Source organism: Amblyraja radiata, chromosome 24 (assembly GCF_010909765.2).
Source record: "Amblyraja radiata isolate CabotCenter1 chromosome 24, sAmbRad1.1.pri, whole genome shotgun sequence".
Classification (NCBI taxonomy): Eukaryota; Metazoa; Chordata; class Chondrichthyes; order Rajiformes; family Rajidae; genus Amblyraja; species Amblyraja radiata.
In genome coordinates, this window is record NC_045979.1 from 1,090,505 (window position 1) to 1,117,214 (window position 26,710).

Genomic DNA, 26,710 nt, shown 5'->3' on the forward strand with positions numbered 1-26,710 from the left:
TTAATAATAATAAATTTTATTTATGGGCGCCTTTCAAGAGTCTCAAGGACACCTTACAAAAATTGAGCATGTAGAGGAAAAACATGTAAGGGGAATGAAATAAATAGTAGAGTCATGACTAGTACACAAAGTAAAGACAGAATTCAATACAAAACACAGTATGAGGCAATTAATGCACAGATGAAAAGGGACGGGGACGTGGGGCTAAGGATAGGCAGAGGTGAAGAGATGGGTCTTGAGGCGGGACTGGAAGATGGTGAGGGACACGGAATTGCGGATCAGTTGGGGGAGGGAGTTCCAGAGCCTGGGAGCTGACCTGGAGAAGGCTCTGTCCCCAAAACTGCGGACGTTGGACGTGTGGATGGAGAGGAGACCGGCTGATGTGGATCTGAGGGACCGTGAGGGTTGGTAGGGGGAGAGGAGGTCAGTGAGATATGGGGGGGCCGGATGGTGGAGGGCTTTGTAGGTGAGGACCAGGATTTTGTAGGCGATCCGGTGGGAGATGGGAAGCCAGTGAAGTTGTTTGAGGACTGGAGTGATGTGATGCCAGGATTTGGTGTGGGTGATGAGTCGGGCGGCTGCGTTCTGGACCAGTTGGAGTCGGTTGATGTAGGTGGAGCTGATGCCAAGGAGAAGTGAGTTGCAATAGTCCAGTCGGGAGGAGATGAAGGCATGGATGAGTCTTTCAGCAGCGGGAGGTGTGAGAGAGGGTCTGAGTTTGGCGATGTTGCGGAGATGAAAGAAGGAGGTTTTAATGACATGGCGGATGTGAGGCGCAAGGGAGAGGGTGGAATCAAAGATCACGCCAAGGTTGCAGGCCTGGGGAGATGGGGAGACAGTGGTGCCGTCGATGGTGAGAGTGGAGTTATTGATTTTGCTGAGTGTGGCTTTGGAGCCTATGAGGAGGAATTCTGTTTTATCGCTGTTGAGTTTGAGGAAGTTATGTTGCATCCAGGTTTTTATAGCTGACAAACAGGAGTTGATATGGGAGAGGGGGGGGGGGGGGGGTTGTGGGGGGATTTTGTGCCGAGGTAGATCTGGGTGTCATCGGCGTAACAGTGGAAGTCCAGGTTGAAGTGGCGGAGTATCTGACCAAGGGGGAGGATATAGATGATGAAGAGGAGGGGGCCGAGTACAGAGCCTTGGGGAACGCCTTGAGTGACTGTGGCTGTAGCAGAGGTGTGGTTATGGAGAGAGATGAAGTGGGATCTGTTGGAAAGGTAGGAACAGAGCCAGCTGAGTGCAGAACCTTCAATGCCAAGGTCCCTAAGTCTGGTAAGCAGGATGTTATGGTTCACTGTATCGAAGGCTGCACTCAGGTCGAGGAGGATGAGGATGTTGAGGGAACCAGTGTCAGCAGAGGTGAGGAGGTCGTTGAGGACTTTGAGGAGAGCAGTTTCTGTGCTATGGAGGGGGCGAAAGCCAGATTGGAGGGGTTCAAATAGGTTATACTCAAGGAGGTGGGAATGAAGTTGTGACGCAACGATACGCTCCAGGGTTTTTGAAAGAAAGGGGAGGTTTGAGAATGGGCGGTAGTTAATGAGAGAGGAGGGATCAAGACCAGGTTTCTTTAAGATTGGTGTAACAGCAGCAGTTTTGAAAGCGGAGGGGACAATTCCTTGGGACAATGAGGAGTTGAAGAGATTAGTGAGGTAGGGGCAGAGAACGGGGAGGCAGGACTTCAGCAGGGGAGTGGGGAGAGGGTCGAGGGAGCAGGTAGTGGGTTTGGAAGAGCTAATAAGTTTGGAGATTTCAGTAGGGGTGACCAGGTCAAACTGGGAGAGGAAGCAGTGTGGAGGAGGGGTAAGGAGGTCAGTGGAGATATTGAAAGGAGATCCCTTGGTAGGTGGTGGAGTAGATGCTGGGAGTCGGGTACAGGGGATAAAGATTGATAGATGGTGCTGATTTTATCAGCGAAAAAGTGGAGGAATGAGTTGCAGAGATCCGGAGTAGAGGTAGGGAGAGTGTTGGCTCGAGGCTTGAGAAGGTTGCCCACTGTGGAGAAGAGGGTTCTGTGGTTTAGGCAGGGATCAGTGAATATGGAGGAGAGGTATAAGATTTTGCAGCAATGAGGGCATCTTTGTAGTCAGTGAGGTGGAGTTTGTAAGCTTCATGGTGGACTGTGAGAGATGATTTCTTTGTGAGTCGTTCAAGTCGGCGACCAGTCTGTTTCAGTTTACGAAGTGCAGGTGTGTACCAGGGTGAAGATGTGTTGAAAATTACGGTTCTTGTTTTGAGGGGGGCCAGAATGTTAAGGGAGGTAGACAAGGTGGAGTTGAGATGGTTTGTGAGATCATCAGGTGAGATGGGGGTTGAGTCCAGGGGGAGAGTGGTGGAGAGCAGGTCAGAGAGATGGTGGGGATCAATGGATTTTAGATTACGGAAGGTGATTTCTCGGAGGAAGCGGGGGCGAGGTGTCGGAGAAGGGACGGTGAACCGTATAAGCTTATGATCAGAGAGGGGGAAGAGGCATGGATGGAGGTCGAGTACCGGTTGATTTGTGGAGCAGACCAGGTCAAGGATGTCATGGGTGGGAAAGGCGACGTACTGAGTGAGAGAGAAGTTGTCAAGGAAAAAGGCGAATTCAGATGCGAGCTTGCAGGTGGGAGAGTCCATGTGAATATGGGTGAGGAGCCGTTTTTTGTGTGAAATTTTGGGGGGGGGGGGGGGGGTGGGCGTTTTATTTTATTAAAAATGTGTACATAAACACGACGAAATTTAATCAGGAGTGGATACTTGAAAAGTGAATTCTCTACCGAAATGGAAAAAATCTCGGCGATTCTGCGTCTGGTGTTGGCGTAGCAACGAATCAAAGGCTGGCAGCCACAAGTCAGACAGAAAGTCGGCCTATCAGACACAGAGTATATGTTATTATAATATATAATATAATAATATATTATAGATAGACTAGACCTAGTGCAGACCCGTTGGGTCTGTTTCCCGAATGCGCGTTTGCCGGGGGGAGGGGGGGGGGAGCTGCGGCATCACATTCACACTAACCACCCCCCAAACACACAGGTGGGCGGAGGAGGGGAGGGGGAGATGGGGTGGGGAGAGGGGAGGGGAGAGGGGGAGGAGGAAATGGGAGAGATTTGGGAGGGAGAGCAGAGTGGCGTAGGGGGATGGGAAGAGGGAGGGAGGGGGAAGAGTGTGGAGGGAGGGGGAAAGGGGTGGGGGGGAGGGAGGGGAAAGAGTGGGTAGGGAGAGTGGGAGGGGGAGGGGGGGAGAAAAGTGGAAGAGTGGGAAGGGAGGGGGAGAGGGGTAGGAAGATTGATGGAAGAGGGTCAGAGGGGTAGGGGTGGGGGAGAGAGAGGAGGGAGGGGGAAGGGAGGGGGAGAGAGAGGGGTGAGGGAGGGAGACGGGTGGTGTGAGGGAGAGAAGTGGAAGAGTGGGGAGGGAGTGGTAGGGGGAGTGGTGGAAGAGGGACAGAGGGGTAGAGGGAAGGGGGCAGGGGGAGAGAGGGAAGGCAGTGGGGTAGAGAGTGAAGGGGGGTGGGGGAGAGGGAAGGGTGGGAGAGGGAGAGGGGTGAGGAGAGGGAAACATAGAAATTAGGTGCAGGAGTAGGCCATTCGGCCCTTCGAGCCTGCACCGCCATTCAATATGATCATGGCTGATCATCCAACTCAGTATCCTGTACCTGCCTTCTCTCCATACCCCCTGATACCTTTAGCCACACGGGCCACATCTAACTCCCTCTTAAATATAGCCATGGAACTGGAGTGGGAGAGGGGGGATAGAGGGGGTGGGAGGGGAGGTGGAAGAGGGGTGAGGAGAGAGGGAGATGGAGAGGGGGGAGAGAGGGGGAAGGGGCAGATGAGAGTGGGGTGCGGGAGGGGGGGAGAGGGGGGGAAGGGGAGAGGGGGTGGAAGAGTGTGGAGGGAGGGGGAGAGTGGTAGGGTGTGGGAAAGAGTGGGGTGTGAGGGGGAGAGGGGTAGGGGGAGAGAGGGGAAATGGTGGTGAGGGAGAGGGGAGGGTAAGTGTGCGGAAGAGGGGCAGAGGGGTAGGGGGTGTGGTGGAAGAGGCAGAGATGGGTAGGGGGGAGAGGTGTGGGAAGAGAGGGGGGAGAGGGGTGGGGGAAGGGGAGAGGGGGAGGAGGGAGGAGGGGGTGGAGGGAAGAGAAGGAGGAGGGAGAGGGGGGAGAGTGTGGGGAAGGAGAGGGGGAGGGGGAAAGAAGTGGAAGAGTGGGGAGGGAGGGAGAGGGAGAGGGGTAGCAGGAGTGGTGGAAGAGGGACAGGGGAAGTGGTGGAAGAGGGACAGAGGGGTAGGGGAACGGGTGGGGGAGAGAGGGAAGGGAGTGGGAGAGAGGGGTGGGGGAGGAGAGGGGTGGGGAAGGGGGAGAGAAGTGGAAGAGTGGGGAGGGAGGGGTAGGGGGAGTGGTGGAAGAGGGACGGGGGAAGGGGGCGAGGGGAGAGAGCGAAGGGGGTGGGGTAGAGAGGGAACGGGGGTGGGGGTGGGAGGAATGGGGGTGGGAGGAGGAGGAGGGGGGCGAGGAGAGGGAGAGGGAGATGGAGAGGGGTGGGGGAGGGGAGGAGAGAGGGCAGGGGGAGAGAGGTGTGGGGGAGGAGGGAGGGAGGCGAGGAGGAAGATGGGGTAGGGGGTAGAGGGGGAAGTGTGGATGGAGGGGAAAGAATGGGGAGAGGGAAGGGGGTGGGGGAGGGAAGGGGGTGGGGCGAGGGGGTGGGGGAGAGGGTGTGGGGGAGAGGGTGTGAGGAGAGGGAGATGGAGAGAGGGTTGGGGGACGGGGGGAGAGAGGGATGGGGAGGGGGAGAGGGATGGGGGCGGGGGAGATAGGGGAGGGAGGGAGAAAAGTGTGGAGGGAGGGGGAGAGGGGAAAGAGTGGGGAGGGGGGAGAGGGACAGAGGGGAAGGGGTGGGGGAGAGGGGAGGGAGGGGGAGACAGAGGAGTGGGGGAGAGAGAGGGGTGGGGTAAGGGGAGAGAAGTGGAAGAGTGGGGAGGGAGGGGTAGGGGTAGTGGTGGAAGAGGGACAGAGGGGAGGGGGTAGATGGGGCAGGCGAGGGAGGGAGAAGAGTGTGGAGGGAGGGGGAGAGTGGTAGGGGGAGAGAGGGGAAAGAGTGGGGTGGGAGGGGGAAAAGGGTAGGGGGAGTGGTGGAAGAGGGACAGGGGGAGTGTTGGAAGAGCGACAGAGGGATAGGGGAAGGGTTGGGGGAGAGAGGGGAGGGAGGGGGAAGGGAGGGGGAGACAGAGGGGTGGGGGGAAAGGGAGAGGGGTGGGGTAAGGGGAGTGAAGTGGAAGAGTGGGGATGGAGGGGTAGGGGGAGTGGTGGAAGAGGGACAGAGGGGTAGAGGGAAGGGTGCGCGGGAGAGGGGGAAGGGGGTGGGGGAGAGACGGATGGGGGTGGGAGGAGGAGGGGGAGGAGAGGGAGAGGGAGATGGAGAGGGGTGAGGAGAGGGAGATGGAGAGGGGTGAAGAGAGGGATGGGGATGGGGGAGAGAGGGATGGGGGAGGGGAGAGAGGTGTGGGGGAGGGGGGAGGGATGGGGTAGGGGAGGGAGGGGAGGGGTAAGAGTGTGGAGGGAGGGGAGAGGGGTGGGGGGAGAGAGGAGAAATAGTGGGGAGGGAGAGTGGAAGGTGGAGGGGTAGGGACAGTCCATCTGTTCCCCATTCCCTATCTGCCCCAATCCTCTTTCTCTATTCCCACACACGTGATGACGCGCTTCGACACAGGCTGCGGGGGGTGAGGGGAGGGGCTGGGGCTGGTGCAAAGGCATATGTAAATTGATCCATTACGATTGGACATCTGTGCGCATTGGGCATTGTGACATCACACGATGGAACGTTCACCAACATTCTATGGGCGATGAGCAGTTTTCATTGGATTTTATTAAAAATGTGTACATAAACACGACAAAATTTAATCAGGAGTGGATACTTGGAATGAAAAGTGAAATCTCTACCGAAATGGAAAAAATCTGGGCGTTTCTGCATCTGGTGTTGGCGTAGCAACGAATCAGAGGCTGGCAGCCACAAGTCAGGCAGGCAGCCGGCAGATAGAAGATACCGGGGTGCAATGAGACTCATTGTTCACATGAAGGTCATGACTGTATAGGTTATACACGATAACGATAAATTCAACAATTTCAACAATGGCAAAACAGCAGAAATGTGCAAAGTTTGTAGTGCAATCTAAAGAAGTGCAAAAAATACTAACGTGTAAAAATGGAGCAACCAAATTAATGTGGAGTTAAGAGTACATAGCAGTAACTCCGGGAAAGGGGTGTGAAGGAGGTCGAGAACAGTTGCCACACCAGGCTTAGATGCATTCCATCAGAATAATTTCTATAGCATATAATTTGATAAACAGATCTACAGACATTTATACTCCCAAAAAGTGAATGGGAATTAGAAGATCAAAGAGGCCAGGAGATTGCAGACAGCTGCAGGACTAATGGGGTTGTCAAAGTATGGAATATTACCTATCCCAATATTGACTGGGACTCTGATAGTAGACATTGTATATATGTCTTTCAGCAAAGCATTTGACAAGGTTCGGGATAGTCGGCTGGATCATATATGATCCAAAGAGAGCAAGCCAATTGGATTTTTAAAAATTGGCTTCATGGAAGGAAGCAGATGATGGAAGGTTGATTTTTGGACTGGAGGCCTGTGACTAGTGGTGTGCCCCAGGGTTCATTGTGGACCCATTTTTGTTCCTCATCTATATCAATGATTTGGATGAAAAACGTACGAGGCATGATTGGTAAGTTTGCAGATGACAATAAGTGGGTGGTATTGTAGGTTGTGAAGATGGTTGTCAAAAATTGCAGCAATATCTTGATCGGTTGGGCAGGTGGGCTGAGGAATGGTTGATGGAGTTTAATGCAGATATGTACAAGGTGTTGCATTTTTGAAAGTCTTACCAGGGCAGGAGAGTGAATGGCCGGGTTATGGCGAGTGTTGTAGAGCAGAGGGATCTTGGAATGCAGGGACAGTTCGTGGCGATCAAGAAGGCTTTTGGCATGTTGGCCATCATCAGTCAGAGTTTTAGTATAGAAGTTGGGAAGTCATGTGGCAGTTGCACAAAACTTGTGAGGCCACATTTAGAGTATTTTGTTCAGTTCTGGTCACCTCGTTGTATGAAAGATATTGTTCAGCTAGAAAGGGGGCAAAGATTTACGAGGATGCCGCCAGGACTCGAGGGCCTGAGGTATAAGGAGCGGTAGAGCAGGCTAGGACAATAGGTGCAGGAGTAGTCCATTCGGCCCTTCGAGCCAGCAACGCCATTCAATGTGAACATGGCTGATCATCCAAAATCAGTACCCCATTCTTGCCTTCTCCCCATATCCCTTGACTCGGCTATCTTTAAGAGTTCTATCTAACTCTCTCTTGAAAGCATCCAGAGAACCAGCCTCCATCGCCCTCTGAGGCAGAGAATTCCACAGACTCACAACTCTCTGTGTGAAAAAGTATTTCCTCATCTCCGTTCTTAAACTGTGGCCCCTGGTTCTGAGCTCCCCCAACATCGGGAACATGTTTCCTGCCTATAACCATATAACCATATAACAATTACAGCACGGAAACAGGCCATCTCGGCCCTACAAGTCCGTGCCGAACAACTTTTTTCCCCTTAGTCCCACCTGCCTGCACTCATACCATAACCCTCCATTCCCTTCTCATCCATATGCCTATCCAATTTATTTTTAAATGATACTAACGAACCTGCCGCCACCACTTCCACTGGAAGCTCATACCACACCGCTACCACTCTCTGAGTAAAGAAGTTCCCCCTCATGTTACCCCTAAACTTCTGTCCCTTAATTCTAAAGTCATGTCCTCTTGTTTGAATCTTCCCTATTCTCAAAGGAAAAAGCTTGTCCACATCAACTCTGTCTATCCCTCTCATCATTTTAAAGACCTCTATCAAGTCCCCCCTTAACCTTCTGCGCTCCAGAGAGTAAAGACCTAACTTATTCAACCTATCTCTGTAACTTAGCTGTTGAAACCCAGGCAACATTCTAGTAAATCTCCTCTGTACTCTCTCTATTTTGTTGACATCCTTCCTATAATTGGGCGATCAAAATTGTACACCATACTCCAGATTTGGTCTCACCAATGCCTTGTACAATTTTAACATTACATCCCAGCTTCTATACTCAGCATGTCCAAACCCTTAATAATCATATATGTTTCAATAAGATTCCTCTCATCATTCTAAATTCCAGAGTATACAAGCACAGCCACTCCATTCTTTCAACATATGACAGTCCCGCCATCCCGGGAATTAACCTGGTGAACCTACGCTGCATTCCCTCAATAGCAAAAATGTTCTTCCTCAAATTTGGGACAAAAACTGCACACAATACTCCAGGTGTGGTCTCACTAGGGTGCTGTACAACTGCAGAAGGATCTCTTTGCTCCTATACTCAAATCCTCGTGTTATGAAGGCCAACATGCCATTCACTTTCTTCACTGCCTGCTGTACCTGCATGCTTACTTTTAGTGACTGATGAACAAGGACCCCCAGATCCCGTTGTACTTACTCTTTTCCCAACGACACCATTTAGATAATAATCCACCTTCCTGTTTTTGCCACCAAAGTGGATAACCTCACATTTATCCACATTAAACTGCATCTGCCATGCATCTGCCCACTCACCCAACCTGTCCAAGTCACCCTGCATCCTCATAGCATCCCCCTCACAGTTCACACTGCCACCCAGCTTTGTGTCATCTGCAAATTTGATGATGTTACTTTTAATCCCTTCATCTAAATCATTAATATATATTGTAAATAGCTGCAGTTCCAGCACCGAGCCTTGTGATATCCCACTAGTCACTGCCTGCCATTCTGAAAGGGACACGTTAATCCAATCTCTTTGTTTCCTGTCTGACAACCACTTCTCTATCCATGTCAGCCCTCTACTCCCAATACCATGTGCTCTAATTTTGCCCACTAATCTCCTATGTGGAACCTTATCAAATGCTTTCTGAAAGTCCAGGTACACTACATCCACTGGCTCTCCCTTGTCCATTTTCCTAGTTACACCCTCAAAAAAATCCAGATTAGTTAAGCATGATTTCCCCTCGTAAATCCATGCTGACGCGGACTGATCCTGTTACTGCTATCCAAATGTGCCGCTATTTCATCTTTTATAATTGACTCCAGCATATTCCCCACCACCGATGTCAGGCTAACTGGTCTATAATTCCCTGTTTTCTCTCTCCAGCCTTTCTAAAAAAGTGGGATAACATTAGCTACCCTCCAATCCACAGGAACTGATCCTGAATCTATAGAACATTGGAAAATGATCACCAATGCGTCCACGATTTCTAGAGCCACTTCCTTAAGTACCCTGGGATGCAGACCATCAGGCCCTGGGGACTTATCAGCCTTCAGTCCCATTAGTCTACCCAACACCATTTCCTGCCTAATGTGAATTTCCTTCAGTACCTCCATCACCCTAGATTATCTGGCCACTAGTACATCAGGGAGATTGTTTGTGTCCTCCTTAGTGAAGACGGATCCAAAGTACCAGTTCAACTTGTCTGCCATTTCGTTTTTCCCATAATAAATTCACCCTTTTCAGTCCTCAAGGGTCCAATTTTGGTCTTAACTAATTTTTTCCTCTTCACATACCTAAAGAAGCTTTAACTATCCACCTTTATATTCTTGGTTAGCTTACCTTCATACCTTCAACCAGCGCGGGACATTCTCTATGAATGGTAGGGCACTGGTGGGTATTGCGGGACAGAGGGAGAGAGTCATTGGGCCACTCAGTATGTGAACAGGCCCTTTGGCCCAACTAGCTCTTGCCAACCAAGATTCCCCATGTGCATTAGTCCCACCTTCCTGCATTTGGCCAATATCCTTCTAAACCTTTCCCATCCATGCACCTGTGCAAATCTTTTAAATGTTGTTATTGTACCTGCCTCACCTACCTCCTCTGGCAACTTGTTCCATATACCCGCCTCTCAGGTTCCTATTAAATTAGCATTTATATCAAGAGGACTGGAATACAAAAACTGAGATGTAATGCTGAGGCTATATAAGGTGCTGGTCAGGCCCCATTTGAAGTACTGTGAGGAAATTTGGGCCCCATATCTGTGGAAGGATGTGCTGGCTCTGGAGGGGGTCCAGAGGAGGTTTGCAAGAATGATTCCAGGACTGAGTGGGATGGCATATGATGAGCATTTGACAGCACTAGGTCTCTACTCGCTGGAGTTTAGAAGGTTGAGGGGGGGGGGCTCATTGAAACTTACAAAATAATGAAAGGCATAGTTTGAGTGGATGTGGAAAGGATGTTTCCACGGGTGGGAGAGTCTAGGACCAGAGGTCATAGCCTCAGAATTAAAGTGCACTCTTTTAAAAAGGTGAGGAGGAATTTGTTTAGTCAGATGGTAATCTGTGGAACTCATTGCCACAGAGGGCTGTGGAGGCCAAGTCAGTGGATATTTTTAAGGCAGAGATGGACAAGTTCTTGATTAGAATAGGTGTCAAGGGTTATGGGTAGAAGGCAGGAAAATGGGATTAGGTGGCAGAGGTCAGCCGTGATTGAATGGCGGAGTGGACTCGATGAGCCGAATGTCCCAATTCTACTCCTATAACATGAACTTGCAAATCCTCTCCCTCTCATGTTAAACCTATGAACTCTGGTTCTTGACTCTCCTATTCTGGGTAAAAGACTATGTGCATGTACTCTATCTATTTCCCATAATCTTATACACCTCAATAAGTTCATCACTCATCCTCCTGCACGCCAAGAAAAAAGGTTTTGTCTGCCAAACCTCTTCCTATAGCTCAGGACTCCAGGTCCTGGCAACATCCTCGTACATTTTCTCTGCACTATTTCAAGCTTAACAATATCTTGCCGATAGCAGGATGACCAAAACTGAAGATGAAACTCCAAATATGGCCTCCGCAACATCTTGTGCAACTGTAACATAACATCCTATTTACTATTCTCAATACTTTGACTGGAAGATCAATGTACCAAAGCCTTCTTGACCATCCTATTTACCTTTGACGCAACTCCAAGGAACTGTATACCTGCATTTCTAGATCCCTCTTCACAGCTCTGTCATTCACTGTGAAAGGTCTGTCCTGGTTTGACTTCCCAAAGTGCAACACCTCACACTCATCGGGTGAACATCTGGGAAGATCGGAGGGGAGGCTGGCTGGACTATGGTACCTTCCTCAACTTTGGTACCACTGTGTTGTGTTGTGTTTATGTTGTGTCGTGGACTTCTGTGTTTGTGCTTTTTTTAAATTTTAATATGTTTTTTTTAATTTTTTTTAATTTTTTTTATTTTTTATGATACTTGACTGTAAGGAAAACTCATTTTGTTGTCTCTAATATGAGATAATGACAATAAATTGAATACAATACAATACAATACAATACAAAATACAATTAAACTCCATTAACTTTGCCAAACAGATCAAGAATTGACTAATTTTTTGATATCCATCTTTCTTCCCTTTTAAAAAAGCACACTTTAGTGTCATCTGTAAAACTATTAATCATATCTTGTATATTCTCATCCAAATCATTGCTATAAACCACAAACAGCACTGGGCACAGCATTGCTTCCTGAGGCACACCACTAGTCTCAGGCCTCCAGTCCGAGAAACAATCTTCCACCATCAATCTTCCACCATCACCCTCTGCTTCCTTGCATGAAACCTATTCAGTCGGCTAGCTTTCCCCGGATCCTGTGCGATCCAACCTTCCAAAGCAGCTTACTATGTGGAACCTTATCAAGTGCTTTTCTGGCATCCGTATAGACATCTACAGCTCTGCCCATGGGGTGGAAGATTGCAACCTTCACATGGTCCTCCCTGTGTCGACTAATGCAATCAACTCGACGTGCACAAACGGAAGATCAAATAGAACAAGTTGTCCAACAACTTTAGGCTGTACACGCCACACGAAGGAAGAAGCAGAAGCTCTGCCCGTATCAACCTTTTTCATTACTTCTTCAAAAAACTCAATCAGATTCATGAGACACGATCATTATCCTGAATCAACCAATCTATCCAAATACATGAAAATCTTATCCCTCAGAATACTCCAGTAACTTGCCTATCACAAGTGTTAGGCTTACATGCTTTACTTTTCAGCCCTTCTTAAATAAAGCCACCCTCCAATCATTCAGCACCCCACCTGTAGCTAATGATGTTTGACATATCTCAGCCTGCTATTTTTTTTCTGGTTTCCTACAGTGTCATATCTACGGATCAGATATATTTGATCAGGCCTGAGAGATATCACCTTCATACATCTAAGAACCTTCAACACCTCCTCGTCCGCGATACCAACTGTCCTCTAGACACCCATTAACTGTGCCAAGTTCCCCAGACCATGCCCTTTTCCACAGTTCCAGAGGACAAATCCACAGTAAAACCAGAGGACTTTGCCCACTCCTGCGACTTCACACCGAGATTATTGTTTTGCTCTCCTAGGGGGCCTACTCTCTCTATGGTCACCCCGTTTTCCTTAATGGACATAAAATCTCTTTAGATTTCCCTTAATATTACCTGCCAGAGCTATCTGCTGCCCCCTTTTTGCTTTCCTGATTTCCTGCCTTAGTATACTCCTCAGTTCCCAAAATTCCTCCAGGAATACACTCCTCCAGGGGGTGGTAGAGTGGCCCAGTGATACAGCTTCTGCCTTATAGCGCCAGAGACCTGGGTTCCATTCAGACTGTGCTGTCTGAGCAGAGCTTGTACGTTTTCCCTGTGACCGTGTGGGGTCTCTCCGGATGCTCCGCTCTCCTCCCACATCCCAAAGACATGCAGGTTTTAGGCCAATTGGCTTCTGTAAAATTGCCCCGAGTGAGAAGGATGAAAGTGGGATAGTAGGTGGATCTAGAAATAATGAATGCATTGGTGATCATTTTCCAATGTTCAATAGATTCAGGGTCAGTTCCTGTGGATTGGAGGATAGCTAATGTTGTCCCACTTTTCAAGAAAGGAGCGAGAGAGAAAACGGGAAATTACAGACCAGTTAGCCTGATGTCGGTGGTGGGGAAGCTGCTGGAGTCAATAGAAACATATAAAATTACTAGACTAAGTGGGACCCGTTGGGTCCCAGCATCACATGGGATGGCTGGTCCCCCTAACGTAATATTCCACCTCTCCACCAATTCCAATATTGGTGGCCAGTGGGGGGGCTTTCTGGAGCGCTAGTATGGGTGTTGTGTGCTGAACAGACTGGTTTCTAGAGGGCTAGTATGGACATTGCGGGCCGAATAGATTCTTGGGCTGCCCGCTCAGTCACTCAAGCCTGTTGTGCTGGCAGCTCACTCACTCACGGCTGGTGGGCTGGCAGTTGACTCACGGCTATTCCTTGAAATTCCATTTCAAGCAGAGTGCAAGGCCACCAAATTCAAGTGCAGTTTCTTACCACTTCAAGCAGGGGGCAAGGCCACCAAATTCAAGTGCAGTTTCTTACCACTTCAAGCAGGGTGCAAGGCCACTAAATTCAAGTGCCGTTTCATACCATTTGAAGCAGTGTGCAAGGCCACTAAAGACAGCGAGTCGTGACCTCTCCCTCCTCCATCTTGCAGAGACTGAGCCATGCCCACACTTCTGGGTTTTATAGTCCCTCCCACCTCCCACCAGAAGGGGCGTGGCCTTCATGGTGTGATTGACAGGAGAGAGAATCTCAACATTTTATAAACACTAATAACTCTTTCATTTTTCATCGATGGGAAAATTCCTTGGCACCTGATGACTCTGAGTAAGATGGCCAAAAATCACAGCCGTATGTGGTAGCGTTTTTTCTAAAATCAATATAAAGCGCAACCAGGAAGTGGTCAAGATTAGACTTTTAATTATATAGAAGGCAAGGCAACTTTAATTGGGCAAGGCAACTTTAATTGGGCAAGGCAACTTTAATTAGGCAAGGCAACTTTAATAAGGCAACACAGTTTTAGCATTTCCAAACCAAAGGCAACACAGCTTTAGCATTTCCAAACCAAAGGCAACACAGCTTTAGCATTTCCAAACCAAAGGCAACACAGCTTTAGCATTTCCAAACCAAAGGCAACACAGCTTTAGCATTTCCAAACTATATTTTCAAACCACATTAAGGGCACTGACAGGTCAGTAAAACCACTCAGTTTAGTAGACATGTGTTCAGTGTTATTCACAGCTCAGACTGAGAGACGTGACCCTCTCGCTCCCCCATCTTGCAGAGACTGACTGAGGCACTCAACATTTCTGGGTTTTATAGTCCCTCCGGAAGGGGCGTGGCCTTCAGGAGAGAGAATCTCAACATTTTTTAAACACTAATAACGTTTATTTTTCATCGATGGGAAAAATCCTCTTGTCCTGCGCAGCGGAGGGGGATTCTGAGTAAGATGGTTTCCTCCTGCAACTATTTTCTATGTTTCTATATGGGTAATTGATGGTCGGTGCGGATATGGTAGGCTGAAAGGCCTGTTTCCACACACATTATCTCTAAAACTAAAATTTGATCCCAGCTGTCTATACCTGTTCCATACTTCCTCCTTTTTCCTGACGAGCATCTCAATATTTCTCATCATCCAAGCTCCTTATGCCCACCTGTTTTGCCCTTCACTCAAACAGAAACATGCATACCGTGAACTCTTGTCATCACACCTTTAAAAGCATTCCACTTTCAGGGCCTTCCTTTCCCCGCAAATGACTTAGTCCAATCAACTTGAGCAAATTTCTATCTAACACCAAAGTTGGCCTTGCCCCAATTCAGAATTTTAACTCGCTGAGCCACCCTCATTTTATCCATACTCTAGGAGTGTATGTGCATAATTCCCTGAAAGTGGTGGCGTGGGTAGGTAGTGAAGAATGCTTTTAGCATGCTGGTCTTCATCTGGCAGGGGATTGTGTGCAGAAGTCAGGGCATTATAACACAGTTGTACAAGACATTGGTGATGTCATGGTGCTATAAAAAAGGATGCCATTAAACTGCAAAGTGTGTAGCGATTTATGAGGATGTTACCAGGACACAAGGGCCTGAGCTAACTGAGACATTGTGCAGGTTATGATTTTATTCTGTGGAATGAAGGAGGGGTGATCTCATAAAACCATGAGAGAAATGGACAGATACATGGATAGAAAATGTTTAGAGGGATAAAGGCGAGCCCCAGGCAATGACCTGCTTAGATGGGGCATCTTGGTCAGAATGCTAGTTGAGTTAGCCTGTTTCCATGCTGTATCGCCTGTATGACTCATTAAGAGGGAGAGATTTAAGAGGGCAATCATTTCACTCAGAGTATAGCCTGTATCTGGAACAATCTGCGAGACAAAGCTGTAGAAGTGGATATAATTCCAACTTTGAAGAGATTTGGACCGATATATGAAGTGGAAGCATATAGGCCAATACAGGTAAATGAGACTTGCTCAGAATCCCAACTTGGCTGGCATGAGTAAGTTTAGCCAAAGGGTCTTCTTCTATGACAACACTCTCTGTAGACGCTACAGAATCTTCTTGGGCGTTTTGCATCTTCTCAGATGCATAAGAAAGTAAATATATGATTACACTTTCTTGATCATCATATCAATGCGAAGAGACCAGGTTAGGTAGATGGTGATATCGATGCCTAGGATACCTTGCAAAACAAATGTGGTAAAAGTCAGTCAGATTCCTTATTTTGGAACCAATCTTCTGCAGTTGTACAGGGCCCTAGTGAGACCACACCTGGAGTATTGTGTGCAGTTTTGGTCTCCAAATTTGAAGAAGGACATTCGTGCTATTGAGGGAGTGCAGCGTAGATTCATGAGGCTAATTCCTGGGATGACATGACTGTCATATGTTGATAGAATAGTGTGGCTGTGCTTGGAGACTGTGGAATTTAGAAGGATGAGAGGAGATCTTATTGAAACATAAGATTATTAAGGGTTTGGACACGGTAGAGACAGGAAACATGTTCCCGATGTTGGGTGAGTCCAGATCCAGGAGCTACAGTTTAAGAATAAGAGGTAAGCCGTTTAGAACGGAGATTAAAATTTTTTTTTCTGAGGGTTGTGAATCTGTGGAATTCTCTACCTCAGAAGGCAGTGGAGACCAATTATCTGGATGCTTTCAAGAGAGAGTTAGATAGAGCATTTAAAGATAGCAGAGTCAGGGGATGTGGCGAGAAGGTAGGAACGGGATACTGATTGTGGATGATCAGCCATGATCATATTGAATGGCAGTGCTGGCTCGAAGGGCCGAATGGCCTACTCCTGCACCTATAGTCCTAGCCTATTGTCTCAGTGAGCGAATGGTCGTTTAGGACAGAGATGGGGTGAAATTACTTTCTCTAGAGTTGGGGGATCTCTCCCCCAAAGGCTGTGGGGACTCAATCACTGAGGGGATTCAGGACAGAGATCACTGGGAAATTGAATGAATGATGGGATGTGGAGGGGTCTGAGTGTTAGTGAAGGAGAATGAGGCTAAGTCAGAGATCAGCCATGGTCTCACTGAATGTGGCAGCAGGTATGAGAGGCTGAATGGCCTGTCTGGCATCACTTTCCTCCAACATTTTTTAATGGTTCCTTAATGGAAAGCAGGTTTAGGGATTGGGGAATTGAAATGTCTGCTTGACAGGCTGTGCAACCATTTGATGCATTTGCAAAATTGTTTGTTTAGTGAAGTGTGCGGAACAAACTCCCCGGAGACAAGATTGAAATAGACAGGATGTAAGTGCAGCTGCAGGCACAAATATGTGGTTTGTGGACAAAATCAAGAGAGGGAGATATTCCGGTTTGAAACTCACTGTAGGGATCTGTTATTCTACATATCAACCCCTGAGGTAGACCCCATCTGCAGTTCACGCATTGAGATGTTATTTTAAATATAAACCCCCCGAACCCCGTAAATTAATCCCAGCCTCTATCCACTCTCATGATCTGTTATTCTATATATAAATCCCTGAACCCCACAATTAGATCCAAGACTGTAACACACTGCCAGGATCTGTTACTCTATATATAAACCTCCCCATCTCACCAAACCCCTGGGTCAGGTTTCCAGCATGTAACTCACCCCTGAGGATCTGTTATTTTATATATAACCCTCCTATCCCCCCACGCTCCCGAACCCTGGGATTATAATCTAGCCTGTGGCCCACTCCCAGGATTTGTTATTCGAAAAACATACTCCCCAAACAACCGTGATTATATACCAGTCTGTAACACATCCAGGGATGGTTATCCTATATATAATTTAATTGAACCCTTTATTAAATCCCACCCTATACCCCACTCCCATTGATCTGTTCCTGTTAAAACCCCATGAACCCCTGGATTAAATCTCAGCCTGCAGCTCACACCAGGGTAGTCTGTTGTTCAGTATATCCCTGATATACCCTGAACCCCTGAATTAGAATCCAGCCTGTAACTCACCACCTCACCCCTGGGTTAGACGCGACCCTGACTCACCCCTGAGCTGTTGATCCGCACTGATCTCCCTTTCCTTTCTGTTCCAGGTCAGTGACAGTAATGCCGGTCCGCATACAGAGGATCTGCCTGGCACCAGGACCGGTACGTTCCTCCGGAGGGATGGCAGTACAGCATGGTTCCCCATCTCCTCCCCCCGACCCCCCTCTACTCCACCCCATCCTCCCACAACTATCTCCCTCTCTGTCCTCATTATTTAGTTACCTCCATCAGGTTCCCTCTCAGCCTCTTCTGCTCCAGATGGTGGCAAGGGATGCTCATTGATGACTAGGCTGAGTCCACCACTCTCCACAGCCATGGATTCCTGTGCGTTGAATTGCCATACCAGGCCACGATGCAATCAGTCACGATACTCTCTGGAGTGCATTTGTGGAAGTTTGTTGGAGTATTCAGTGACATACAAATGTCTTTAAACTTCTAAGAATGTGCCTTCTTTATGATTGCTACCAGCTGGGCCCAGAACATGTGGGCAGGAATATTAAGGTGTTAGCTCTCGCTTCTGTGGAGCCACCAGTGAAAACCGGCACATGTTCTCACAACATTCGTTTCATGGTCAACAATTAATTCCTTGATTTCATTGACGTTGAGTGAGAGGTGGTTGTTGTTGACGCACCACTTAACCACGTGTCCTAACCCTCTCCTATACATTGACTCATCACAACCAATGATGTGGCCAACCGCATTGGCATCATTGCCAAATTTAGAGTTGGCATTGGAGCTGTGCTTAGCCACAACATCATGGGTGTAAAGAGACTAGAGCAGGGAGTTCAGCATGCAGCCTTGACATGCACCTGTGTTGACGGCAGTGAGGATGACATCGATTGTGGTTACCGATGAGAAAGTCATGGATCCAGCAGCAAAGGGAGGCACAGAGGCTTACGTTTTGGAGCTTGGTGATGAGTGGAAACAACAATGTTGCCTGCTGAGCTCTCAGTTTCCATCCCTTTTATGTTCATCTCTTTTGATCGACCTGCCTCTCCCTCTCTCAAACCCACCCCAAGCATGTCTTGCCTGCTGTGTGTGTGCACATGTATGGCCACACACAGCACATGTTATGTGTATGTGTTGGGGCTCTGTGTGTGCGTGTATGCATGTGTTATGTTTGTGTACACAGTCCATCCATGCAACACAGATGCATTATAAATTCTAGTGTACTGCACCAATAGCAGGAAACCACTCGCCCAGAGCTGGTCTACCTTGGCATCCACCCCATATGCACAGAGTCATTGTCAAACAATACTGAAGCACGGCGTTTGGCCAGACTCTGACCAAGTATCCCACAGAAACCTTCTTATCCATGAACCTGTCCAAATATCTTGTGAATGTTGAAATTGTACTCACCTCTACCACTTCCTCTGGCAGATTGTCATATACCTGCCACCCTTTGTGTGAAAATATTGCCCCACAGGTTGCCTTTAAATCTTTCCCCATTCACCTCAAACCTGTGCCATCTAGTTTTAGACTCCACTATCCCGAAAAAAATATTGTGACTATCCACCTTATCTCTGCTCTCATTATTTTATATTCCTCTAACACATCAACCCTCAGTCTCCTAGGGTCCAGGATATAAACCCCAGCCTCTAGAGCCTCTCCTGCCTGTTCCCCACTTCAGACTCCCACACAGACTTGCTCTTGTAACCGTGAGATGACCAGTGCCAAGGCACTGTTTGCGAAACACTCACTGGTTGGAGAGATCCACATAAGCACAGGTTCAATCCCCCCTCATGTCCATGTGAAACCTCACCTCTTATTCTCAGATCCCTCCCTGCCAGTCTCCATTTCTCTAGAGGGTGGAATCCTCTCAGCTTCTCCCTGGTTGGACCAATACAGAAGTTTTGATAAGATTAGAGTCATAGTGTCAAATGTCGTCGAAACAGGCCCTTTGGCCCAACTTGCCCACACTAATCAACATGACCCATCTACACTGGTCCCACCTGCCTGCATTTGGCTCATACCCCTCTAAACCTGTCCTATCCAATGTATCGTCTCATTTTTTCTTAAACATTGCCCTCCTGAACTACGTCCTCTGGCAGCTCGATCTATACACCCACCACCCTTTGTGTGAAAAAATTAGCCCTCAGATTCCTATTCAATCTTCCCCCCTACACCTTAAACCTATGGCCTCTAGTTCTCGAATCCCCTATTCTGGGCAAGAGACTGTGCGTCTACCCGATTTATCCCTCTCATGATTTTATACACCTTTATAAGATCACCCCTCTTCATCCTGTGCTCCAACGAATAGAGTCCCAGCAGGCTCAACCTCTCGTGGGGTGGCACGGTGGCGCAGTGGTAGAGTTGTTGCCGCACAGGGCCTGAGACCCAGGTTCGATCCTGACTACGGGTGCTGTCTGTACAAACTTTGTGTGTTCTCCCCATGACCTGCGTGGGTTTTCTCCAGGATCTCCGGTTTCCTCCCACACTCCCAAGACGTACAGGTTTATAGGTTAATTGGCTTGGTATAATTGTAAATTGTGCAGGATAGTGTTAGTGTGTGGGATTCGCTGGTCAGCATGGACTCGGTCGGCCAAAGTTCCTGTTTCCATGCTTTATCTCTAAACTAAACTCTCCCTTTAGCTCAGGCCCTTGAGCCCTGGCAACATCCTTGTTAAATCTTCACTGTATCATTTCTAACTTGACAACATCTTTCCTATAACACGGTACCCAGATCTGAACACAATACTCTAAATGCGGCCTTACCAATGTCTTACATAGCTGCAACATGACCTCACAACTTCTATACTCAATACTCTTGACTGATAAAGGCCATAGTTTCCTGGGAAGCCACCTTCAAGGAACTATGTACCTGCACTACAACACTCTCCAGAGCCCTGCCATTCATTGTGTAGCTCTTGCCCATGTTAGACTTTCCAAATTGCAACACTTCACATTTCTCTGCGTAAGATTGTCCAGTGAGCACTATCTTTGCTCATGAGATGACCGATTCATCCCATTGAAGAAGGTATCTATGATTTTGAGAGGCAAAGATAGTGATAAGTCAGACTCTTGCTGTCATCAACACTAGTGGATCCCTTCTGCAATACGGATTCTGCAAAACATCGGTGAGCGTGAACTCCAGGAGAGGTCTCACCAACACCACGACCCTTGTAGTGACACGGCCCCACTGTATCAAAGACCATCGGACCACTTATCCTGGGAATTAGACACTGTCCCCGTGTTCCGGAGAGGGTATGCTCTATCCTTCCATATCCCAGCGTTCTGACCCCTCTCTCCATTTACACAACATTCTGCCCACTAGAAGGGGAAACCCATTTTCCGTTATCCTTCTCCTCTTGCCAACTAGCCCCCACCTCTCCGCGTCCCTCTGCTCATTCCCTGCACCTTGCTCAGAACCTCAAACCTTTCAGCAAAATCAGCACAGTACACCTTCTGTTGGTCCACCTCTGACAGTCGAGGCCCCAGCACCGATCCCTGTAGCCCCAGTACAGCATGCCAACCTAAAAATAGGTTCCAGGGATATTCACAGGGAATGTGAGTGCTCTATGAAAATATATGGTTGGACTAATTGGCATTCTTCCCTATCAGAAAGAAATTAAGAAATAAACAACATTGTCTATTGTCTATTTATCTGAGTTTTCAGTGAGCTTGTACTTCCTCTGTCGACACTGAGCAATCTGCTCTTGTGTAAAGACCCTTCGCTTGGACGGCCAAGAATTGCTTTCACCAAATCAGCTAGGCTGCAGCAGTGCAGAGGTTAAACACTGGACCAATACATAAGAGATGTTGCACAGCAGTAGTGTTGCTGCCTTATAGCACCAGAGACCAGGGTTTGATCCTGACTATGTATGCTGTCTATACAGAGTTTGTACATTCTCTCTGTGACCGTGCGGGGTTTCTCCGGTTGCTCTGGTTTCCTCCCACGTTCCAAGGACGTGTACTTTTGTAGATTAATTGCTTTCTGTAAATTGTCACAAGTGTGTGAGATAGAACTAGTCTGAACGGGTGATCGTTTGTGGGCACGGACTCGGTGGGCTGAAGGGCCTGTTTCCATGCTATATCTCTAAACTTAGTTCAAATCCCACCCTTTGGAATTCAAATCCCACCCTATAGCTATAGAATTCCAATTCAGTTAAAAATCTGGGATTAAAACAGGACATCAATCAAGCGGATTGCAGAACCATTAAAGTCTCGTTAAAAGTCCATTTGCAGTTGTAATGTCCTTCAGGGAAGAGGTTCTGCAGCCTCTCCTGGCCAGGCCTACATCTGCATTCCCCCTTGGGTGCACAGGAGATTCACCAGGATTGGAGGACTTTAGTTATGGGTGAAATCAGATAAATTGAGCTTGTTTTTCCTGGAGTGTTGGAAACAGAGGGGAGAATTGAAGAAGGTATCTATGATTTTGAGTCAAAGATAGTGATGTCAGAATTGTTTTCTCCAGGTGCGGGTAGCAGGTTTGAGGGGAGTTGAAAGTGAAAGTGTTTTAAGGGGAACTGAGGGTGCAGGCTTGTTTTACACAGAAGGGTTGATGTCTGGAACTTGGTGCCAGAGGAGATGGTGGAATCAGATACAATCACTATGTTTGGGAGAACTTTACACACACACTTGAATAGGCAAGGCATAGAAGAGACGAGTGTTATATTGTCATATGTCCCAGATAGAACAATGACATTCTTACTTGCAGCAGCACAACAGAATATGTAAATATAGTACACTGTAAACAATATAACATACGAGAAAAAGAAAGATCAGTATGTGTGTATATATATACACACACACACTCACATATACATACATATGTATATACACACACACACACATACGTACACATACAAAACAAACAATAACAGTGCAAAAATAACAAAAATATGTAGTTCAGAACTTATTTGGAGGTTGTAATGTATTTTAGCCTAATGGCTTTAGGGAAGAAACATAGAAAATAGGTGCAGGAGGAGGCCATTCGGCCCTTCGAGCCAGCACCGCCATTCATTGTGATCATGGCTGATCGTCCCCTATCAATAACCCGTGCCTGCCTTCTCCCCGTATCCCCTGACTCCACTAGCCCCTAGAGCTCTATCTAACTCTCTCTTAAATCCATCCAGTGACTTGGCCTCCACTGCCCTCTGTGGCAGGGAATTCCATAAATTCACAACTCTCTGGGTGAAAATGTTTTTTCTCACCTCAGTCTTAAATGACCTCCCCTTTATTCTAAGACTGTGGCCCCTGGTTCTGGACTCGCCCAACATTGGGAAAATTTTTCCTGTATCTAGCTTGTCCAGTCCTTTTATAATTTTATATTTCTATAAGATGCCCCCTCATCCTTCTAAACTCCAGTGAATACAAGCCTAGTCTTTTCAATCTTTCCTCATATGACAGTCCCGCCATCCCAGGGATCAATCTCGTGAACCTATGCTACACTGCCTCAATCACAAGGATGTCCTTCCTCAAATTAGGAGACCAAAACTGTACACAATACTCCAGATGTGGTCTCACCAGAGCCCTATACAACTGCAGAAGAACCTCTTTACTCCTATACTGAAATCCTCTTGTTATGAAGGCCAACATTCCATTAGCTTTCTTCACTGCCTGCTGTACCTGCACGCCACCTTTCAGTGACCAGTGTACAAGGACACCCAGGTCTCGCTGCACCTCCCCTTTACCTAACCTAACCCCATTGAGATAATAATCTGCCCCCTTGTTTTTGCCACCAAAGTGAATAACCTCACATTTATCTATATTATACTGCATCTGCCACGCATCTGCCCACTCACTCAACCTGTCCAGGTCACCCTGCAACCTCCTAACATCCTCTTCACAGTTCACACTGCCACCCAGCTTTGTGTCATCCACAAACTTGCTAGTGTTGCTCCTAATTCCCTCTTCCAAATCATTAATATATATGGTAAACAGTTGCAGCCCCAACACTGAGCCTTGCGGCACTCCACTCGCCACTGCCTGCCATTCTGAAAAGGACCCGTTCACTCCTACTCTTTGCTTCCGGTCTGCCAACCAATTTTCTATCCATGTCAACACCCTACCCCCAATACCATGTGCTCTAATTTTAGTCACCAGTCTCCCGTGCGGGACCTTATCAAAGGCTTTCTGAAAGTCTAGATACACTACATCCACTGGCACCCCTTCATCCATTTTACTTGTCACATCCTCAAAAAATTCCAGAAGATTAGTCAAGCATGATTTCCCTTTCATAAATCCATGTTGACTTGGACTAATCCTTTTACTGTTATCCAAATGCCCCATTATTACCTCTTTAATAATTGACTCCAGCATCTTTCCCACCCCCAAAGTCAGGCTAACTGGTCTTTAATTCCCCGTTTTCTCTCTCGCTCCTTTTTTGAAAAGTGGGATAACGTTAGCTATCCTCCAATCCACAGGAACTGATCTTGAATCTATTGAACATTGGAAAAATGGACCCGTTCACTCCTACTCTTTGCTTCCGGTCTGCCAACCAATTTTCTATCCATGTCAACACCCTACCCCCAATACCATGTTATCTAATTTTAGTCACCAGTCTCCCGTGCGGGACCTTAATAAGCTGTTGCTGAATCTGGACTTTACAGTTTTCGGGCTGCTGCACCTTCTTCCCGATGGCAGATGTGAGATCAGAGTGTGGCCAGGGTGGTGTGGGTCTCTGATGATGCTGGCTGCCTTTTGAGGCAGTGACTCCTGTAAATCCTTTCGATGTTGGGGAGGTCAGAAGCCATCAATGCACCATCTACATTCCTTGAGGAAACCAGAGCATCCAAGGTTATAAGGAAAGGCTGAGCAAACTGGGTAATTTTACCCCAGAGTGCTGAGATAATCATATTAACGTTTATAGAATCATGAGGTGCATAGATAACTTAAATAGCCACAGTCATTTTCCCAGGGTAGAGGAGTCTAAAACTAGAGGGCATTGATTTTAGGTGAGAGGGGAAAAATCTAGAAGAGACCTCAGCACCCACCTTTTTCGCACAGGTGGTGGGTATGTGGGATGAGCTGTGGTGGTAGAGGTGGGTACAATAATAACATTTATTCAACATGTACATGGAACGGTCGAGAGGGATATGGTTTAATGTAGGAAATTGGGACTAGCTCAGGTAGGCAACTTGCTCATCATAGACAAGGGCTGACGAAGGGCACTGCAATATTGATCAAATAGGTCATCACTGCAGGAATGAGGGATGATGTTCCAAATCACTTCAAATGTGGCAAAGTGGGGAGAGCTCAAAAACATGATGATCAGTTTGCTAGGAGGCCTCCCAGTGCTCAGTGGGAGCAGACATGTCTACAGACCATGGAGAGGTGCAAGAGAGTTGCAGCTGTTGGGGATTTCAATTTCCTAACATTTGCTGGGGCCACCTTAGTGTGAAGGGTGACATTTTTGAGGTGAATTTATTGGATAAAATTCATCAGGGACAGGATTTATCTACAATTGTGGAAGGCAGAGGTTGATCATGGAGAGTCAGTATGGATTTGTTAGTTGGAGATCGTATCATTTAACTGAGACAACTAAACATATTGACAAGCTCAAAATAGTTGATGCAGTTCACATGCAAGGCCTAACATGAAATCCAGGGAAGTCTGCAAATTGGATTCAAAATTGGCTTGGGAACAGGAGAGAGAGTATCGGTGGAGGGTTGCTGGTGATTTTGGATGTATCACAGCATCAAGGCCATGACCCTTGCTGTTTGTTATATTCATTAACCACATAAATAATTATGAGCTATGATTAATAAGCTTGCAGCTGACAGGAAAACTGGCAGAGTTGTGGATAGTGAGGAAACATGTCTAAGGACAGTAGGAAATATATTAATTTGAAATGTGGGCAGAAAACTGGCAGATGGAGTTTAATCCAGACTAGTGGGAGTTATTGTGCAATGTCAAAGGTCAGAGGAAAATATCCAGTTCCTTTGAAGGAGCTTGGGGTGCAAGTCCATAGCTCTTTGAAAAGGGCAGCACAAAAGATAGGGTGGTACAGGAGACACACGGAACGATTACCTTAATAGGTCAGAGCGCTTAGTATAAAAGTTGAGAAATCACGTTGGTCAGGCCACATTGGAGGCATTGTGTATAGCGCCCCATACGGGATTTCCATTGATTTCCCTGGAGCTTCAGAGGCCGAGGGGTGACTTGACAAAAGCATTTAAAAGTATGAGTGGCATAGATATTCTTTTTCCTAGGGCAGTAATGTCAAATACTAGAAGGCATAGGTTTAAGGTGAGAGGGGAAAGGTTTAAAGGAAATGTTTTTTTTTACGCTGAGAGTGGTGGGTGCCTGGAATGAGCTGCCAGGAATGCTGGTGGAAGCAGATGCAATGGCACGGCAAGGTTTAAGAGACAATTAGGCACATGAACAGTCAGAGAAAGGGGTTTTTCAAACCATGTGCAGGCAGATAGGATGAGTTTGCATTATGTCAGCGCAGACATCATGGGCTTAAGGGCCAACTCATGTGCTGTATTCTATATTGTAGGATTAATAAGGGTAGGCCATACATCATGAATAGTAGGGGTCAAGGGATTATTGTGAACAGAAGCACCTTAGTCTACAAACTAAGGCTCTCTGAAGTGGAAGCACAGTAGGGTGAAGGCCAGTAGGATATTGCCGCCATCATCAGACACGGCAAAGGGAGAAACGTTGAAGAGGCCACACCTGGAGTACCTTGTACAGTTCTGTACACTGCACTACAGAAAGGATATGGTTGCACCAGAGAGGTGGTAGAGGGGGGTTTCCAGGGACAGAGGGTGATTTATGGAGGGATAACGTTAGCTATCCTCCAATCCACAGGAACTAATCTTGAATCTATTGAACATTGGAAAAAAGGACCCGTTCACTCCTACTCTTTGCTTCCGGTCTGCCAACCAATTTTCTATCCATGTCAACACCCTACCCCCAATACCATGTTATCTAATTTTAGTCACCAGTCTCCCGTGCGGGACCTTAATAAGCTGTTGCTGAATCTGGACTTTACAGTTTTCGGGCTGCTGCACCTTCTTCCCGATGGCAGATGTGAGATCAGAGTGTGGCCAGGGTGGTGTGGGTCTCTGATGATGCTGGCTGCCTTTTGAGGCAGTGACTCCTGTAAATCCTTTCGATGTTGGGGAGGTCAGAAGCCATCAATGCACCATCTACATTCCTTGAGGAAACCAGAGCATCCAAGGTTATAAGGAAAGGCTGAGCAAACTGGGTAATTTTACCCCAGAGTGCTGAGATAATCATATTAACGTTTATAGAATCATGAGGTGCATAGATAACTTAAATAGCCACAGTCATTTTCCCAGGGTAGAGGAGTCTAAAACTAGAGGGCATTGATTTTAGGTGAGAGGGGAAAAATCTAGAAGAGACCTCAGCACCCACCTTTTTCGCACAGGTGGTG

General features: G+C 47.4%; 1 protein-coding gene across 1 annotated transcript in view; it reads left to right on the forward strand.

Moving 5' to 3' along the window:
- The window catches only part of tomm40l (translocase of outer mitochondrial membrane 40 like), a 109,099-nt gene that overhangs the window by 77,323 nt on the left and 5,066 nt on the right, over positions 1–26,710 (forward strand). The window contains exon 10 of the mRNA XM_033042245.1: positions 17,412–17,466. Within this exon, the coding sequence (XP_032898136.1) occupies positions 17,412–17,466 (55 nt within the window). The remainder of the gene's footprint in view (positions 1–17,411; positions 17,467–26,710) is intronic.